The sequence below is a fragment of the Panthera pardus genome, unplaced genomic scaffold (genome assembly GCF_024362965.1).
Source record: "Panthera pardus isolate Hobbes unplaced genomic scaffold, ASM2436296v1 HiC_scaffold_22, whole genome shotgun sequence".
In the NCBI taxonomy this organism is placed as follows: Eukaryota; Metazoa; Chordata; class Mammalia; order Carnivora; family Felidae; genus Panthera; species Panthera pardus.
Genome location: NW_026526788.1, coordinates 19,593,779 through 19,613,892, shown reverse-complemented (window position 1 = coordinate 19,613,892; position 20,114 = coordinate 19,593,779). Strand labels below are relative to the sequence as shown.

The following is a 20,114-nucleotide window of genomic DNA, read 5'->3' as shown; positions in this document are numbered from 1 at the left end:
AGGGAAGCACTCCCAGAAGAGTGAATAATTTCCCCTCCTGCATCCCAGGCATTTTTCAGATCATTGTTTTCATGCTGTCTGTCTCTGGGTTGCTTGCCCACCTGAAGCGGAACAGTGCATTTTGGGCTCTATCCCAGCCAAGCCTGGTGACTTTATAACTCCAAACTTTAGGGTCCTTGAATGGCAGGGATACTTGCACTAGTCTTCTGGGGGTGGGTCTCACCATGCTGCAACTGATGCAGGTTTGACCAACAAGGGCAGTGGCACTCAAGTTCAGGGGTATGGGATTTGGAACAAAGCAGACTAAACAGCCAGTATCTGGGTTAGTGGTCCTCAGCAGGTCTCTGCACCTATTCTGAGGGGCAGGGGAGGGAAATGATGCCCCCCTCATTCTTTGGTCACAGGAGAGGCTTCTCTGTGAATGCTACCTCTCACAGATGCACTCCAAGCAGAGCAAACATTCTCTTCCCGCGCACCTTAGATCTTCAGATCATGCCCTCTGCCCCGAGGTTGCTTGCATGCTTTCTCTCCTGGAGCAGGGCAACACCTTCAGTGATCTATCCCAGCCAAACCTGCTGACGTCTGAAACTCCAGTCTTTGACCCCACTGGTTGCAAAAACTCATGAAAATATCAGTGCCTCTCGTTTTCCCAGCCACTGGCTTTGGGGAGGTGTTCTCCTTATGCATATCCCTGTGCACTCCATTCTGTCTTGCCTTTCTCCTCGACCAGGGCTCCCCCCCCGCCGCCCCCCCGCAGCACTTAGAATTTGTTTCTTCTCCCACTTCCTTCCTGTGGCTGACCTCTTCTCTCTGTCTAGTTGTGCAGTTTGTTCTGTCAGTCCTCAGGTCAATCTTGGATATTCAGCATTATTTGATAGTTATCTAGCTGTGTTTGAGATGAGCCAAGCCTAGGGTCCTCCTCCTATGCCGCCATCTAGCTCCCACCAGAAGTCAGCGGTTTTAGAAGAGGATAATGCATCTCAAAGGGGGTTTAGTCCAGAAATGTAGAGATAACTTAACATTTGAACATCAGTTAATGTAATTCATACTACATTGAGAAAAGGGATAAAAAGCACAATAATAATCTTGATTGATGTAGAAAAAGTACTCAATAAAACTTAACATGTAACTCAACAGTGGTAAAAATGATCCATAAATTAGGAATAGATGGTAATTTAGTAATAAACAGACACCATACTTAATACTGAAAAGATGAAAGCATTCCCTCAGAAATCAAGAAAGGATGCTTGCTGTCATCATTTTTATTCAGCATGATACTGGAGGTCATAGCTAATGCAACAAGGAAAGAAAAGGAAATAAGAGACATATATATATATTAGAAATGAGGAAGTTATCACTATTGACAGGTTACATAAATATAATTGCAGAAAACCTTAAAATTGTACAAACCATTAAAAAGGAATTTAACAAGGTTGCCAGATACAAGGAAAATATTATAAATTGATCTCTATACAGTAAGAACATAGAAAATGAGAAACATTTTAATACATTTTAAAAATCAGATACTAGGAATAAATCCAGTGAAAAATATGCAAGACCTCTACGCATAAAACTATAAAACATTCAACCATTAAACATGAATATATATTCATGGAATGGAGGAATTCATAAGATGTGGTAGTGACCCCAGATTTTCTCATGGAAAGGTGGGAGTCTATGTCACCTTCCCTTTGAGAGGGCTTATAACTGCTTCCACCAATGAAGTACAGCAGAAGTGACACTGTAACGTCAAAGGTTAGATCATAAAAGGTCATGCAGCTTTCTCCTTGTTCTCTTGGAACACTGCTCCCCAGATGCTCCCTCTTAGAGCTGAGCTGCCATATTGTGAGAAGCTTAAGTCACATAGAAAGTCTTTTAATAAGTGCTCTAGTAGACAATACTTGTCCAGATGCCAACATCTGAGTGAATAAACCTCCTGATGGTTTAAGCCTCCAGTCCCTAGTTGCTCCCAACTGAGGCCTAAGTATCATGGAATAGATAAGCCATCCCTACTGTGCCCCATCCCAAATCCTTATCAACAGAATCCATGAGCATAATAAAAAAGGTTTTTCCTTTACACTACTTAATTTGGGGTTATTTGTCATTCAACAATAAATAACCAGAACAAAAGATGTCTTTACTAAAACCTCTCTATAGATTCAATACAATCCCAATTAAAATCTCAGCAGAAGTGGAAAAGCTGACCCTGAGATGCATTTGGAATCACAAGGGACGTGAAGAGTCAAACTATCACAAAAGAACAAATTTGGAAGACCCATAATTCCTGATTTCAGAAGTTACTACAAAGCTACAGTAATCAATATAGTATGGTACTAACATAAAGCATGTAGATCTGTAGAATATAGAGTCCAGAAATAAACCTGTGTCTAGTTGATTTTCAACAAGAGTACCATGACCATTCAAAGGGAAAGAAAAGTCTTTTCAACAAACGGTGCAGGCCTGATCTTTAGAAGGGCTTGCTTACAAGATTGACCCTCAGCAGGCATCTAGAACTTGGTTCTGAAATTTTCTTTATGTGCAAAGGTTGTATAGGCTGTGCTAGCCTGATAAGACTGTTTAAAAACAATATGATTTATGGTGAATACTTGCTTTTCTTTTGGGAGATTAGGATTTTGGAGGGCAAAATGTGCCTATATGATTTAGTCTCCAATAAAAACTCTGGACTTTGAATTTTAAACAGGTTTCCCTAGGGAGAAACAGTGTGCCCAGGTTAATGCATTGTTGGAGGGAGTGCACTCAATGTGGCCCCTTCAAGGACAGCATAGGAAGCCTGCACATGGATTCCTCTAGACTCTAGTCTTTTCCTCTTTCTGATCCAGCTGTGTATCTTCACTGTGTCACTATAATAAATTTTAGCTAGGAGTATGACCACATGCTTAGTCTTATGAATTACATTGACACGTTGAATGTGTGGGTGCTCACGGGACTGCTAAAACGAGTGGGTCAGAAGTGCTAACACAAGTGGTGTCACAACTGTTTCTCATAATATGTATATTAAGAATTTACAATACTGTATTTCATACACAACTCATCGTGATCCTTTGCAGTAAAGAGATCGTCACACAAATAAATTATATGGGGAAAGCATAACTCAGAATAATAAAGGCAACTTCCTCCTGAGGTAAAAAAGGCACATCCCTTCCTCTACAAGTAGAACCTAATAGAGTGCTAAAGTAAGTTTTTAAAGAAATATATCTTATTGTATAAAAATGCCTCCAAATGCTAATAGTTTTAGGTGAATATTCCCTCCTTCTATTAGTTCAATTCATTTATAATTTAAAACTACATTCTTATATATAACAGGATAATGGCAGCAGAAATTTAAATGTAATACAATACAACTAAGTGGTTTAATACTCAGGTTGTCCTGAAGATACTTTTACACTAGATTATTTCTACAACCAAAAACATCAGCTGTCCACAAATTTTTAATTATCACTACTACTGAAAAAACTTCTGGTGAAAGCACATCAAGTGTGTAGGAAGTTTGCCAACATCACTCAACGAGCACACACACACACACACGACTAGTTATCTATACATAGCAATTTTTACAAGTGAAATCAGATGAATCGTCTCTCATCTGTGCAACTATTAGAACTATTAGAGAAGCACTATTAAAAAAATGAGAACGGGGCACCTGGGTGGCTCAATCGGTTGAGCAACTGATTTCTGCTCAGGTTATGACCTCACGGTTCGTGGGTTCGAGCCCCGCATCAGGCTGTGCTGACAGCTCAAAGCCTGGAGCCTGCTTTGGATTCTGTGTCTCATTCTCTCTCTGTTCCTCCCCTGCTCGTTCTCTGTCTCTCAAAAATAGATAAACATTAAAAAAAAAAATGAGAACTTTAGGGGTGTTTGGTGGCTCAGTCGGTTAAGTGTCAGACTTCAGCTCAGGTCATGATCTCCCTGCTTGTGAGTTCGAGCCCGTGTTGGGTCTATTCTGAGGGCTCAGAGCCTGGAGCCTGCTTGGATTCTGTCTCCCTCTCTCTGCCCCTCCCCCACTCACATTCTGTCTCTCTCAAATTAAATAAACATAATAAAAAAAATTTTTTTTTAAATGAGAACTTTCACAAATGACCTGCATTATCCTTTAGGGCTAATGAATTGCATTTAAGCCTCTGTTTTAAGCAAACATTTTTTGAAAATCCTACTTTGATAGAGTAGGATACTCTACTCTATCAAACCAACAATCTCTTTCATGACCAACAATCTCTTTTAATCTAAGAGGAAAATTAATATCCCAATCTTTCCATCTTAAAAATACAGAACTGTGAGAGCAGGATCCTGCATAACATCAATGACTGAATCATATACAAAGATAAACAGATCACTGTGATAAAGTAATAAAAGAAATGAAAAACTACGTGACATTTTTTTCAAGTTTTTTAAAAAGTTACTCTTTTGAACCCAAACAAGGGTTCCTCTTGTTTCTGTGTTTCTTTCTCACCTGATACCTTATGATTCTTTGCAATTTATAAGTAGTTGATCTACAAAGTAAATTTTTCACCTTCCTTAAATAGTTTAAGGATGGGGGGCAAGGGGATAACTTAAAGCAAAAATGAATAATCATATATGGTTTACATAGGTAGGTATAAAGCCTGTACCACAGGAACCACATGCTTTTGAGTTAGTTGGGGGATGCAAGTCAGGTTACCCTTACAACTTGTATTACTGATTTACTATATGTGGCAGTTACAAGTGTCCAGAATCCAATTTGAATATGGTTTCCAACTGTCTTGGACCACCCAAGACTTCAAAAGGTTAAAATCCTAAATCTCCAAAGACTATTCATTTTCTTCACTCCAAAGCAGTCCCTAAATTAATGATTAATCCATGGAGGAAGTTCCCTGCTTTGAACTTGCAGTTGTACAAGGTAATTGATGCACTCTTTGTCAGCATTAAGCAAAAACAACATAACCAAAATGGTGACCTGGCTAATCATTATGCCACTGTTGAACTCTTAAGGTTTTTATTTAAGTATGGTAACTTGTGTTCACTCTTCCAGAATCTGGTCGTATAATTCAGATGTAAGCAAAGGCAAACAAGTTAGACAACTTTCAAAAACTTTAATAAAGGAAAAAAAAAAGCCACTTCCAAAAATAAATGCCACACAAATCAAAGTTTTAAAAAAGTGGAAGATATTCAAGAAACAAAATCCTTTACTATCAAAATACACTAAATACTGAAATCTAATGATGTTGAGTGTTCAAATTCTGGGTGAATGTAGCTTATAATCATATAGGTAGTAAAGCAGTGTTTTTCATGATATGTCTGTTTCAAGACATTACTTAATAGTACTTTTTAAGCCTCTATTTTCTTAAACATCCACTTCACAATTCATTTAATTATTTTTACATTCATTTATAAAAACACATTTTCTAACAACAGGTTATTTTGTACTTTAATAATAATGATCCATGATAAAATACTTAAGTGATTTAAATGCTTTGCTAATGACTACATCAATCACAGATTCTTGTACACTTACACAGCTACTGCAATAATCCAAAGAGCTACAACTCTTCTTAAAAATGACACCCACTCAAGTTTGGTAAGCATGCTAAATAATTAGAAATGTATTTTTTTCAAGTTAAAACATTAAACTTTCTAGCTTTCTTTAAAATCTGCAAAGATAACCTGTTTATTTAAATCACTTTTTAACTGGAAATTTATAAAAACAGAGGAAAGCATCATTTTAGAATTTTCTTTATAACATCTTTAGTAAAAACTGGATGTCCTCTTTCAAACTGTGATGACACCAAATGATAAAAATCCTAGCTTTTAAAATGTTAAGAAATACAATGTCCATTTCATCTAGAGGGGCATTTTAATGAATTAAACTAATGTATTTTTCAGGTCTATGCTTTCTTCAATGTGGGTGACACTGCCTTATACTCATCACAGTACTTTAGTAAATAATCCATTTAAAATGTGATCCAAGACAAACCTCAGCATATTCTAAATTCTCTTCTATAACAAGGGACCAATGTATATCATCCTCTAGACTTTTAATACAGTAAACAGATACAAACCTAAAGAAATAGAATTTTTAGAATCAATGGCAATTAATGCTAAATACAACAGACCTCATTTCCACAATTTGGAATTAATTTTCATGCAAAATTTTATAGTTTTTATCCTTACTTATAGATAATTTATTTCTTTAAGTAATCAAGACAAATAGTAGAAAAAGCATTTTATTTATATGGAAAAAGCTACATTAATATCTGTAAAAGATGTCAATATAATATTGCCTATACAGAAAAAAAAATTCAAATGTGAATAGCAACAAATAAAAGTTACACATCTTCCTACTTAGCAGTGCAATTAATTCACATTGCAATAAAGTTAAGTCAAGTATAACAAAATCAAAACAAGTGTTTCTCCATAATCAGGATACTGAGAATTACAGTGTAAAGATCATTTCAGGTTTAAGAAATCTGCACTCAATCTACAGAATACCCTAAAACAAGGGAGACAGACAGTTAATTCATTTAATTACCAGTTGTTGGGTTTTTTCAATACTGTTCACAGGAAAAAGGTAACGAGTTTAGGTACATGTACATAGAATATATTTAGTCTATACAGTAAAAAAATACAAATTATAAAGTGAGCTAACAAAGAATGAAATCTGAATACAGATTTATAAAACTGATAACATCTTAGACAACACATACAGTATTTCTCATGTAAAAACATCTAGTTTCAGCAAAAAATAATTTGGTTGCTTTTCAGATGCACTACAGATCTTGTAAGCTGAAGATGCAGATGTCCAAGTATCTTAAAAACCATAATAAATGTCTTTCTCAATGCATACAAAATGACAAATGCTCTCATCACAGTCTTAAGGGTATTTTTGGAAGTCTGTCTTGCTTCAGAAATACATGTAAAATGGATAAAAATCAAAGATTTCATGGTACAATGAAACAGTAAACAGTGCTCAATTTACTGCTAATGTTGGAAAAAACCTAGATTTTACAGTACTCTGGTATATATGAAAATTTTTTTTGTTTTTACATTGCATATTTCTGAGTCCATTCTCTTGCATGTCTGTTGTATCTGTGGGCATACAAAAGGGATATAGTAAAAACATACAAATTGAACCTTTTAGAAGACCTGTTTACATAAAACTGTATATTCTACCATCTTACACTTAATTGCAATAATCGTTCATATGCCAATTATTGGGTCAATGTGACTTAGACCATACATTAAATAAAACAGAAAACAAGTGATTTTTTAACTGATGGATTTCTCTACAACCAATATAAAAAAATACCTAAGTTATTAACAAAAAAATGAAGAAACCAATTTCTAACAAATCTATAAAAGCCAACCCTGAATGGGCATTAATCTGTAAACTGTAAATGAATCAATGGTACCAGCAAAATGAGGCAGCTTGAAAATTAGGTCAGGGTGGAGGCAGTTAGGGATATCTTCTCTTCTGGGGAGAAGATAAGGAATATAGTATTCAATGCTTTCCAATTATCAAATACTTTTATTTTAAATTTATTACCTAGAACTATGGATAGTTCTTTCTATCAAAAAACATGACATATCATGCAAATATAAACATGTACTATTAAATAGTAAAGGATTAAACACTATGTAGGAAGGAACAATATTTTTTATAAAAATATTTTTAAAAGATTTAAAAAAGATTTTAAAAAAATTTTAAAAGGAACAATATCTTCCATTGGAAAGATAATAAGCACAATTAAATGGACTTAAATATATTAATAATACTTATGTTTTGGCAGACTACCTAGAAATACTTCTAAGCAGAAACTAATATAAGTAAACACTTACTTTTCTTTGTCTGATTTATAGATTTGTGCAATATCTGGTACTAAGGGGTCATCAGGATTAGGATCACAAAGTAGAGAACATATGGACAATAAAACTAGATTGAAAAGAGAACATCACATTAGATAATGATCTATTTTATACAATCACATGTATGAAAATGACTTTACTGAATATAGACAATGAACTTACAAAGAAAACAAAATAAAATAAACATATTAAATTACATTTTAGATTATCTTTGGTTAGGAGCAAGTATTTTTAATATTTAAAATTATAAAATTACCATACAATGTATATAATAAAAAATTACTAAAACTTTTGAAGTTTTAAATTCTATTTGAATTTCTACTTATTTAAAAAATGTGCATCTCTAAAGTAACTATTAACAACATTTAAACTCAAGAGTTCTCTACAAAAATATTTTTAGGTAATATGTATACACCCCAAATATGGTACCTAATTCAAAACATTGTTAGAACGTATCCTAACTTTAGATATTTCTTAGAGATATTTTTGTATTTTAATGAGAAAATTATCTAATGCAGAAGATCTATGTTCTAATCAATTCAAATTAAAGCAATCAAATTACAGTTAACAGTCCAAAAACCATTTCGGACTCATGTTTATGCACTTTTTTACTTTGGTGCTATAGTTTGCCTACCAAGAAGAAACATTTGTCAGATTTTTTAATGAATCTTTTATTCCATACACATTTGTATCACTCATTTAAACATAATGTGAACAGTTATCAATACATAGCTTGTATAGTATATTAAAATATAAGTGAAAATTGAAAAAGTAGTTGTTTACTGCCATGTCAAAATACAAATTCAAATAGCTACATTTAAAAAAAAAATCTAAGTATCTGAAAAAGTAAGGAACAAGGACTCTGGTTCCTCATTTTTCTGCTTCAATTGCATGCTACCACTTCTGAGGGGGTACAAGGAGTCTTTGGAACAATATTTCATCTTCACCCACCTCTATGTTCCTTTACCTTTTCCTACTCTTACAAATCCACAAGTGAATGCATAAAGCAGAGTTAATTCTTAAATGATACAGACAAGGGGTTGCTCAGGGCTAATGAGAAAACTAATATTTTATTCATCTTCCTTATCTGCCCAGTGAAATTTTATGCCTTGTATATTAAACCAATAGGGTAGATTATCTGGGCCCACATCCCTAGAAAGTTTCCATACTAAACTCATGATAAAAAGCAAAATAAACCATTTAAAATATTAAAAAGTGAAAAATGCACAAATGAACAAAAGTATAAGCTACCCTATAAAATAACCAAGAGGGAAGTTCTTCATTCCCCACTCTTGCTGTCAAGAGCCAGGTGCCCTTATTTCACGATCATGCACACAAATCAAATGTTTTAAGATAAGGAAAAAGGTAGTAATAGTTAACATTCATTTGAGTGCTTACTATGTGCCAGATGCATAGTGACCTTATATGGTAATACTATTATAATCCCCATTTTACAGATGAGGAAACTGAGGCTATTAGAAATTCTTCTTAAAGGATAGTTTCCAGAAGCCAACCATACTAATTAATATTTATAAAAAGCTGCAAGAGTTAGGAGATAAATGCTTAACATCTGGCAGTCTGCCATTTCTTTTATATGTGTAAGTACTTAAGCACTTATGCCAAATGAATTTCATTTTGTGATACCATTCCAGGAAAAGAGTATATTAATTTGAATAACCCTTCAACAGAAAATTTTTCCTACATCTACTGCATAACAGTTACACTATGTGAGATTTTTTAAAAAGGCACTAGAATCGACATGAACATTTTAAACAAATATTTTTGGTCAGAAAAGCTGCCAGTCATAATAACTAGCTGACCTGAAGGGCTACTACTTACCTAATATTTGAAATAATTATGGCTGTGGATGCTGCTTCCTATAATCCTTATCACTTTTATAAAAAATAAGTTAAACATTCAGATAGCATTTATTTAAAAGACATTTTAAATGACCATAGATTCCTCCCCTGAATCCTTCAAGAGAAATAAGTTTTCCTAAATTTTAAAAAAATTTTACAAAAAGGGAAAACTACCAAATTACTTCAGGGGCAGATGCTTCTAACTCAAAACAATATTTTGAACAGTCAGGTTCTCTTCTGCTAGAGAAACAAGACATGAATTAAGAGGGCTGGCACAGCAAATAGTATTGGCTAATAACAAAAAGGCTTCAGATAGTCTAGGGTACATATCTGATAATTTAGCAAAGAACAAAACTATATATCTGTGAAAGATGAGAATCCGCAGGGATTATGTTATCAGTCATTACAATAATGTTATTGATTATTCAAAGTTTAGAATAACATGCTAAATGTAGTGCATTATTCTAAAGAGTGAAATGTGTCATTCATTTTAAATCAGTTTTCAGCCTAATCAGGTATTTCCTAGATGAAGTAAAAGATATAAAGCTTTACTCATTACATCAACAATCCCACATAATAAATGAGGCAGCTGGTCCCAAAATCTTATTTTTACTCTATCTCTGTCTCTCTCTTTAAAGCCCAAACTAAAGGGGCAAAATGTCAACAGGCTTATCCAAATTTCTAGCTCTAACATTTAAGATTTCTCTCATTTTATCATTTATATTTGCCCATCAACCCCTCCCCATAAGTTAATTGCTAAAAGCAAAAGAGTAATAGAAGAACTAGGTAAGAAAAGCAAAATCAAAGCAGGAGAAAACACAGATTTTTTTTTTAACTTTAGTCCCTGAATACTTCTGCTAATACTTCCCTAAATATTTAGTCCCTAAATATTTTTTGTCTCACTGTTATCAGCTGTTATAAATCTGATAAATGAAATTACCTTTTGATACAGTCAGAGCTGGTGACCATTGTGACCTCAGGATATCAAGACAAATACTTCCATTACTGTTTATGTTTGGATGGTAAATTTTTGTTGTGAAAGCAATCTAAAAACAAAACAAAAATGTGACAATCCATGATAGCTGGTATGACTGGCTGAGTAGTACCTGAATAATTAACCATGGCTTCCATCATCCCTCAAAGTAATCCTTTTCTTAATTTGAAAATCACTGATACTTACAAGTGATGCCTGGATCTACAAATAGAGTGCTGACATTGTTCCAGAGGCAAGTTGAGGGGCCTCAGCCTATTACTTATCCTAAGGAATCTGCTAACAATTCTAATCTTCCACAAGAGTTATTGTTATATTGTTTCATAAATATAATGTTAATCAGGTGTTCTTAAAAATATAAAATAATTATTTCAAGTGACAGAATTTGTTAACAAATCTGTCCCTCCTTGATGTCACCATCATTTATTTTCTCTTCAGGTCTAGTCTAAATTTAATTTAATAAGAACATGTTTTTATTTTCCCTACCATACTTAATAAAGGGGCTGTGTCATATTTACTTTTGTAGTCCCCAATGTAACAGAACATTGGAGGTGCTCAATAAATTTTTGTTGAATACTTAAGAACTGAGAAATAAGGTCAACTTTGGAAAGATAATCCTCTGAACAGAAAAGTCTGATTTTTGGGGGCACCTGGGTGGCTCAGTCGGTTGAGTGTCCGACTTCGGCTCAGGTCATGACCTCACGGTCTGTGAGTTCGAGCCCCGCGTCGGGCTCTATGCTGACAGCTCAGAGCCTGGAGCCTGCTTCGGATTCTGTGTCTCCCTCTCTCTGCCCCTCCCCCGCTCATGCTCTGTCTCTCTCTCTCTCTGTCAAAAATAAATAAACATTAAAAATAAAAATTAAAAAAAAAAAAAAAAAAGAAAAGTCTGATTTTTGACCATTAAAAAATTTCCCAAACTACATATATATCTAATGAGGAGGGGGGAAAAAAAGGTAAAGAAGCTAATTTATAGTATATCAGATACCACCTTTTGTTTTACAGATATAGTCCAATATTTGAGTAAGAAAGCATATTTTAGATACAGTGATTTTACAGAATAGTTTGAACATGCTAATCTACCCAAAGTCTCTGATATCATGAACATATCTTGGGGTAGAAAGTAAAATCCCTGATAAAGGAGTCACACCAATCATAAAACTAAAAATACCTTTGGTGGCTTAAAAGGATAGTCTGTCGGAAAATGTACAGTGAGAAAGAAGACTCCACCTTGATAGGCGCTATCAGGCTGAAATTACAAATATTTGCATCAGTGTTTGGTTATTATATTTATTTAATAACCTAAGATGATTTCCCCCCAAATATATTTGAAAAAAAAAAAGCCATCATTTTGTCATAAGTTCAAATCATTTACCTTGAAAACAGGTTTCCCTTTGCAGGTATGAAGGAAGACAACAATCATGATGGTTAAACATAAAAATCGCACACACACAGTGGTGTGACTTACTCAAACAGGTCTGTTTGTGAGTAAAGATTTTTAAAGATCAGTATACACGCAAGATTGCTTTGAGAAAAGAAGAATTTTCTGCAACAGTAATCAGTATGGGAAAAAAGGTTAGGGCTATGTTTACCTTTTTATTTATAAAACTTAAGTTCTGATAGTCCTATAAGAAAGGGGCAAGAATAGAGATAAACTAAAAAGACCAAGTTATAAAAAGGAAAGGCTAAGTAACACACAATGCAGACCTCCAATCTTCACTTAGTAACAGTTAAACCCTAAAATTCTATTTTGACTCCTTTATATTTAATTAAATTTATCATGTTAAACTACCACTTTGGTAATAACAGCAAGACTATCATTACTTCCTTAAGTTTCTGCATATACATTAGAAAACTGTACAGTGTAATTATTCTTACTAGTTTAATTCTAGTTCATCAAAAATTATAAGGAATGTGGAAAATGTAAGTAATTACAATCAACAGATATGGTCTGCTCAGATATTCAAATCATATTATAGAGTGGCATGTATGCATTACTAAAATAAAGGGGGGATGAGTAACATCATTTGTAACCATTTGCTACATGTGATTCACCTAAGAAATATCTGTGAAGGGCTATAATTCAAGTGGTTAGGGTGGGCCTTTTAATAATAGTATTTTGAAGGTTCTTAGTAAGCAATGAAAAACAAATACCTAGATTCTTACTGTTGTTATTTAAATAAATATATTGCATTTTACCCTTTGGTAAGCTAACTTAATATAACAATTTAGTAATTTGAGACATTTTCCGAGGACTCCAGCTCTGAAAATTCAGTAATTGCTATTGTTTTTAAAAGTGAAACACAAGGCAATATGATTAAAACCTCTATGGCTTACTAGATACAGCTCTTTCAGGGGAGGGAAGAGAGAATGATGTTCATGGAAACATGCTACTAGTATACTCTCACCCAGAAGGTTGTCAATGCCCATTCTTATGCAATCAGTTTTTTGTGCACGAAAGAAAAGCCTGTTTCAAGTCATAACTGCCTCTTAGGTATAGAAAGAAATAATCTTAACAAAGGTGGTTAAGTGTTAAGAAAAGCCAATCATAAAATCACAGGTAATTCTGAGTTCAGTACAATACACCAAAACTAAAAACAACCAATCGTGAGGTGGCAAAGACAGATCCATTGCAGTATCTCATCCGTTCTCTCACACATGCGAACAGTGAAGAAAGTTATTGTAAACTGGTGCTTGTTACTTGCAGGTATTCCATTACTGAGTTAATGAGACTCATTTCTAACCTACAAAACTTGGTGATGTGAGAATAATGCTTAGTTCTGAACAACTGACTTTTGTGTTTAAAAACAGATGGGGCGCCTGGGTGGCTCAGTCGGTTAAGCGGCCGACTTCGGCTCAGGTCATGATCTCGCGGTCCGTGAGTTTGAGCCCCGTGTCGGCTCTGTGCTGACAGCTCAGAGCCTGGAGCCTGTTTCAGATTCTGTGTCTCCCTCTCTCTGACCCTCCCCCATTCATGCTTTGTCTCTCTTTGTCTCAAAAATAAACAAACGTTAAAAAAAAATTTTTTTTTAAACAGATAAAGCAAACACACAGCTGGTTGCACTATGCATGATCCATGACTATGTGTAATGATCAAGGATGTGGCAAAGGAAAAATCACAGTGATCCTAGCAAGTATTTGCCACCATTGCTTTAGAAAATTATCATAAATCCTTTAACTGTATTTTTCTTCCTGAGTGATTCAGAGTACAAAAAAACTCCACCTTAGCTACAAACATCTGATCAAAGGTGAAATGGCAAGAATGAAGTATGGCTGAGAGAATTAATTTCATATTTGTGAATCATACTTACAGGTCCCATAATAGTTGCTTGCCAGTGGAACACTGAAACAAACAAAGGAGTTTTGGAGTCATTAACAAGTGTTCAAACCTATATCATTAATGGTAGCAAAATCCTAGCAAGAAAGCAATGCTTACAGTCATCTCCCACAGGTCCAGCTGAACAATGAGCAGGTGGGTCACGTTGTAGATCACTTAATTCCTGTAGCAAAGCAAAAATACTTAAGGTTAATTGTTTTTCCAGTGACACAATCATAATAATTCATGAAGACACAAACTATTGTCTTTGTATAGAATAGACACAAATTACTTCAAAATAATTTTAGGCAGTTCTATTCAAAATATGAAACAGCCAATGTACTGTTACTGATTGGTAGAAGAGGATGGGAGGTATGAAATTCCTTCGTGAGATAGCTCCAAACCTTGAAAAAATTAAATTGATTACAATAGTTTTTCTCTAATATTCCTAAGGCAAAAATATTTATGAGTATCTACTGTACGCAAAGTAATTTATGTAAGTGCTAGATATATAAGAATGCTATAGAGGTGTCTTGGTAACTCAGTCTGTTAAGCATTCAACTCTTGATACCAGCTCAGGTCATGATCTCATGGTCATGAGATTGAGCCCCATCCCTGCTTGGGATTCGCTCTCTGCCCCTCCCTTGCTCATGCAAATGCTCTCTCATGTAAAAAAAAAAAAAAAAAAGCACCTATACTATAAGAATATATGAAGAACGACTTCAGTAGGTTTACAATCTACTTTGGGAGTGATGGCTGACAGCCAAATGGATATTGAAAGAACAACCTGAAGATTAAATGGAAAGAAAGGAGAGAAGTCAGGCCATATTTGAAAGCCTGGCACATTGATTCATATGCTCTTTTCTGCTCTCAAGGAAGAAAATGAAGGATCATGGAAATGACAGTTGGCCAGTCCTGGGTTGACATTCTAGTTCTGCCATAACTAGCATCACAAGCCTTGGAGAAATCATTTAACTTCCTTACCTTCACCCCAAATTTGAAAGGTATAAATTCAATATAAAAGATTATACATTAGGACTGAAGTACCCACTTCAAGTTTGGAAGATCAGAATGTCTTTGAGGAAGTGGCATCTAAGTTGAAAAATAAGGATGAATGGGAATTTGTTTTGGGAGAAATGAGTGACACTGTGAGGTAGAGTGGCAAAAGATGAGGCTGAAAATGTAGGCCAGGCAGACAACTGAGAACAATACACATCATACCAAGGATTGGGGGTTTTAAGAAGCTGCATGACCTGATTTGAAAGATGGCTGACTGGTCTTTGTATAGAACAGATTAGAGATGCAAAAGAGGAGAAGCTATTAGTATAGGTGAGAAAAATGAGGGCTTGGGGTGGAGAAGTAGCAATGAGATAAAAGTGGATAGAAATGAGATGTTTTGAAGAGCTTACCTCTCACAGGGTTTCATGATGAAATTACATGTATAGAGTTAAGGAGAGAGGTCACAGATATTTATCATGAAGATTAGTGGCAGCTAACATGTACTCCATGTTTTATTGTCCTAACCACTTCAGGGGGTAGGTGTTATTATGGTACCCATCTTACAGGTGAAGAATAAAGGCAAACGTTTCACTGTGTCTCTTTATAACTAGTATAGGGTAGAAGTAGGATTCAAAACCTGGCAAACTTCTAGCTTTTTAGCTTCACAAATGTAGATTCCATTACTGAGATGGAATACTAAAAGACAAAGTTTGTTTGGAAAGTACACATATTGAAACAGGGATCCCTGTGGTATCAAAGGGAGATTCAGTTAATCATGCATGCAGATCTGGACTTTAAAAGAGAACTAGGTTAGAAACTGGAAAATCGTTGTCTCTACCTGGTACTTAAAACTGTTGGAATGATATAAACCTTTCCATGGGAACACATTTAAATACTGTGTTTCATCAAATCTAAGATGCCATTGAACATAAATTACATCCTTATTTTCTGTACCAACAATTAAGAAGAAATGCTACCAATTAAGATACCATCAATTATAAGATGAATCCAGATTTTAGACATGCTACAATGAAAAATATGTGCACCTTAGAATCACTGTATAATTACAGCAATGAGTTCAGTGTTCTAACAGAGACAAATATGGAAGAGGATGTGGTAGGAAAGGCCTTCCTAAGAAAGTGACATATGAGCTTAAAACTGAGCCAAATGCAAACTCTGGTCTCCTTCTTCCAAATCTTCTCCAGTATATCTTGGTACTTTCATTTTGTTTTTGTTGCTGTTATCTTCACAGCTGGTGCTATATTCTTCTTCCTGATAAGAATTTAACACAGTTAGCAGCTTCTTTGCTCCAGGTATAGTTGAACAATAAAGAGGAAGATTTCAGTCTTTGACTTAGCAAAAATGGTCAAAAAGCAAGGCTTGGAACTTCAAGTCCAGGTGCCATTACTCACTTGCCATATGATCTTGGGCAAAACATTTTTTTTTCCTCTCTAAACCTTAGTTTTCTTCAATGTAAAGTGGCATTTGTACCTTTATCCATAGTTTCTATAACAAACAAGAGAAATGATACATGTGAAATGTACAGCAATCCCTGACATGTAGTAAGCATTCAAGTAAATGTTACGTTAATATGGAATGGATAACTGTCCAATTCTCTAGTAGCAGAATGCAATTATTGAACAGTTTAAATGACTGGGGGAGGGGTGTTCCCAAGTCAAGATCCATTTTAGATGACTGTGCTTTATTTAATAGTTTTCTAATCTGGGCTTTTAGGAGATTACTTCTGAAAATATTAATCACGTTGAGTTTTCTAAACATTAGTGTAAATGGATAAATAGGACTAGTTTGCCCTTATCTTAACTACAAAACTAGTTATTTAGAAAATGAGTTTCCATAGTTAAAAAACTGGAAGTTATAAATAACTTCCATACAGCTTTTACAGAACTATTGTATGTGTGAATATATCAAATATATATAAATACATAAATTTATTTTGTATACTAACAACTCCATATTAATTTTATTTTTAATAGCCTTGAATCATGTTCAAATTTTAAATGTTAAACTGTTCTTCAAATCTCCTTAACATATTATAGAAAAATAAAGGTTATCTTGTTTTTATATTTTTGTGCCCTGATTCCACCTCCTGTTAGGAGCAGTTAGAGCTCAGGACAAGAGAAAAAATCTCACAACTGAACTGTAAAGGTTACGTTCTTAAGTTGTCTATTTAAAGCTCACTTATTATAGGAAAGAAGCAGCTGACAGTACATCAAACATTCTTAACAGTGAGATTGATCATTAGTTACTAATAATGACACTAATGCTTAGGTGAGGAGACTAACACATCCTAGACTTTTTAGGTGTCTAAATATCTAAGGTTCTATACCTTTCTTAAACCACATCTCTAGAAAATGCCCTGATATATTTGGAAATATATAAATGAAACTATTTTGTCTAGCTACAGACAGAACCAACAGAAAACAAAAGGCTCAAAATATACTCTCCCTCACCCAGAAAACTACAGATTCCAAAACTGAATAAAGAAAAATGAGGAATTCTGAGACTTGCTAAGGGGGTGAAATATATAACAAACAAAAACTAAAACCAAAGAAACCAAAACCCCACCCTTTTGTTCTTAGTCTATTCAGCAGCCAGTGTACTTTTAAGATAGGACACACACACACACACACACACACACACACACACACACACAAAACAAGAACCACTGATCCTTGTTAAATTGTCTCTTCTGATTTAGTTTACTCCAAGTTTTTCAAAAACTGTCTTATTATTGATTTATAGTTTTTCTGATTTAATTGACATTCTTACTTATCTACTTCTATCATCACAGCCACATAAATTTTCTATTAAAAATAATTTAGTGATTCTTATGTTATTTCAAAAGGAAATTCTAGGATTAGTAATCTCTTCCTTTGCTCCTCTCTCCACTGTCTCTTTAAGAATCATCACTGAATTATACAAATTGCTCAAGTCCATAAGATCCTCATGTAAGAGCCAAAACCTAACTTCACATTTCTTACTGCTCATGGAAGCCACTCTAAAATACAGTTCACAACCCGACCCTGGCTCTGACTTCCTGAACACTTCTTCCTATTCCACCAAGTACCTCGAAATCTAGGATGTACACTATAGGTAGTCTCCAAATAACTGCTTCATTTTAATCCCTTGCCTAGGCCTCCTCATGGCCATGCTTTTACCTCACACTGACTAAAGGTAAAAGGTCTCAAAGACAAAGCATTTAAAACCATTTATTTTTTAAAAATATTTTTATTATTTATTTTTGAGAGACAGAGAGACAGACTGAGAGCAGGGGAGGGGCAGAGAGAGAGGGAGGGGCACAGAATCCAAAGCAGGCTCCAGGCTCTGAGCTGTCAGCACAGAGCCCAACCCGGGGCTTGAACTCACAAACTGCAAGATCATGACCTGAGCCGAAGTCGGATGCTTAACTGGCTGAGCCACCCAGGTGCCCACTTTTGTAACTTTTTAAAGAAAAAATAGTGAAATTTTACTCAGGTTCTTAGGCATTTTTAAAAAGATGAAAAGACACTTTTTTCCACTACACTTATAATAAACATCTTCTCTTTTCACTAAATAATTTTTATAAGAGGAAAACCGAGGAACTATCTTAGTACATATCTTAGTACATATACAATATATGTACTAAGGAGACATAACAAATAAATTCAGTGTGGGGTCCCAGAATGGATCCTCAAATAGGAAAAGAACAGTAGAAAAACTGGTGAAATCTGAGTTAGGTCAGGAGTTTAGTTTATAGTATTGTACTTAATGTTACTTTCTTCATTTTGATAGATGTACTATGGTTATGTAAGTTGTAGATATTAGGGAAAAATAGGTGAAGGATACATATGAATTTTTTGTATCATTTTTTGTAACTTTTCTCTAAGACTAAATTTATTTCAACGTAATAATAACGTAAAACATTTTTTTTGTAGATTTTGTACATTTTTCTAAAACTTAATCCACTACTTTCCTTCTCAAGCTTACTTCTTCTCCTGTGTTTCCTAGATCTACTAATAGAGTATTAGTCTCCCAGTCACAAGGCTCAAAAATCTCAGCATCATTTTGACTCTTTCTCTTGTCCTTCATGTATAGTCAGATGAAGAGGACAATATATTCTCAATATCTGTTACACTGCTTATCACAGTTACCTCAACAACCAATTATAGTACAACTACAATTGCTTCCCAAATCTATGCATTATGTGTAGAATAATCTTCTAAAAGCACAGCTCTATTTCATCTTCCCTTAGAAAATTTCAGTGGCTCCCACATTGTTTATTAAAACCAAACTTAACCGGGGCGCCTGGGTGGCGCAGTCAGTTAAGCGTCCGACTTCAGCCAGGTCACGATCTTGCGGTCCGTGAGTTCGAGCCCCGCGTCAGGCTCTGGGCTGATGGCTCGGAGCCTGGAGCCTGTTTCCGATTCTGTGTCTCCCTCTCTCTCTGCCCCTCCCCCGTTCATGCTCTGTCTCTCTCTGTCCCAAAAATAAATAAAAAACGTTGAAAAAAAAAATTTAAAAAAAAAAATAAAAAAAATAAAAAAAAAAAAAACCAAACTTAACCAATGAACTCAACCCTACATACTCAATTGGGTTCTCTTTCACAAGCTTGCCCAATAATACTCCAAAGAAGTCCCATGGGTTTTCTAAAACACCTTCAGGAGGTCTATGCAGACAGCATTAATTTCATGATAAAACTAACATGTTATTTACCTTTTTTCACTCTCAATATCTCATGAGTATACAGTGGAGTTTTCCAGTTATATGGCATGTGATATTGTAACAGACTGAATTCCTAAGCAGATATGAGGATTCAACTATCATCTAATTCTTAGATTTTGATTTTTTTAATTCTTATTTATTTTGAGAGAGAGAGAGAGCACAAGCGGGGGTGGGGCAGAGAGAAAGACAGAGACCGAATCCTAAGCGGGCTCTGCACTGACAGTGCAGCTCCAATGTGGGGCTCAAACTCATGAACCGTTAGATCATGACCTGAGCCAAAGTCAAGAGTTGGATGCTTAACCAACTGAGCCACCCAGGTGCCCCTGGAAAAGTTATTTTTAATAAAAATGTTACTTGATGTTAATATGTAATG

The 20,114-nt window shown here is 34.8% G+C and overlaps 1 protein-coding gene across 3 annotated transcripts in view; it reads right to left on the bottom strand.

Annotated features, from left to right (window-relative positions):
• Positions 1–6,202: 6,202 nt before the first annotated feature.
• Positions 6,203–20,114, bottom strand: part of UBE2D1 (ubiquitin conjugating enzyme E2 D1) — a 28,934-nt gene continuing 15,022 nt past the window's right edge. The window contains exons 2-9 of one of the 3 annotated variants that reach the window (XM_019436092.2): positions 16,432–16,525; positions 15,430–16,291; positions 14,141–14,204; positions 14,016–14,047; positions 11,876–11,953; positions 10,657–10,762; positions 7,831–7,924; positions 6,203–7,080 (exon numbers count right to left, since the gene is read on the bottom strand). In XM_019436092.2, the coding sequence (XP_019291637.1) occupies positions 7,035–7,080; positions 7,831–7,924; positions 10,657–10,762; positions 11,876–11,953; positions 14,016–14,024 (333 nt within the window). In that variant the 5' untranslated portion in view covers positions 14,025–14,047; positions 14,141–14,204; positions 15,430–16,291; positions 16,432–16,525 and the 3' untranslated portion in view covers positions 6,203–7,034. Of the gene's footprint in view, positions 7,081–7,830; positions 7,925–10,656; positions 10,763–11,875; positions 11,954–14,015; positions 14,048–14,140; positions 14,205–15,429; positions 16,526–20,114 lie in introns of all 3 variants that reach the window. The other 2 variants (XM_053910288.1, XM_019436091.2) reach the window with 2 other exon arrangements.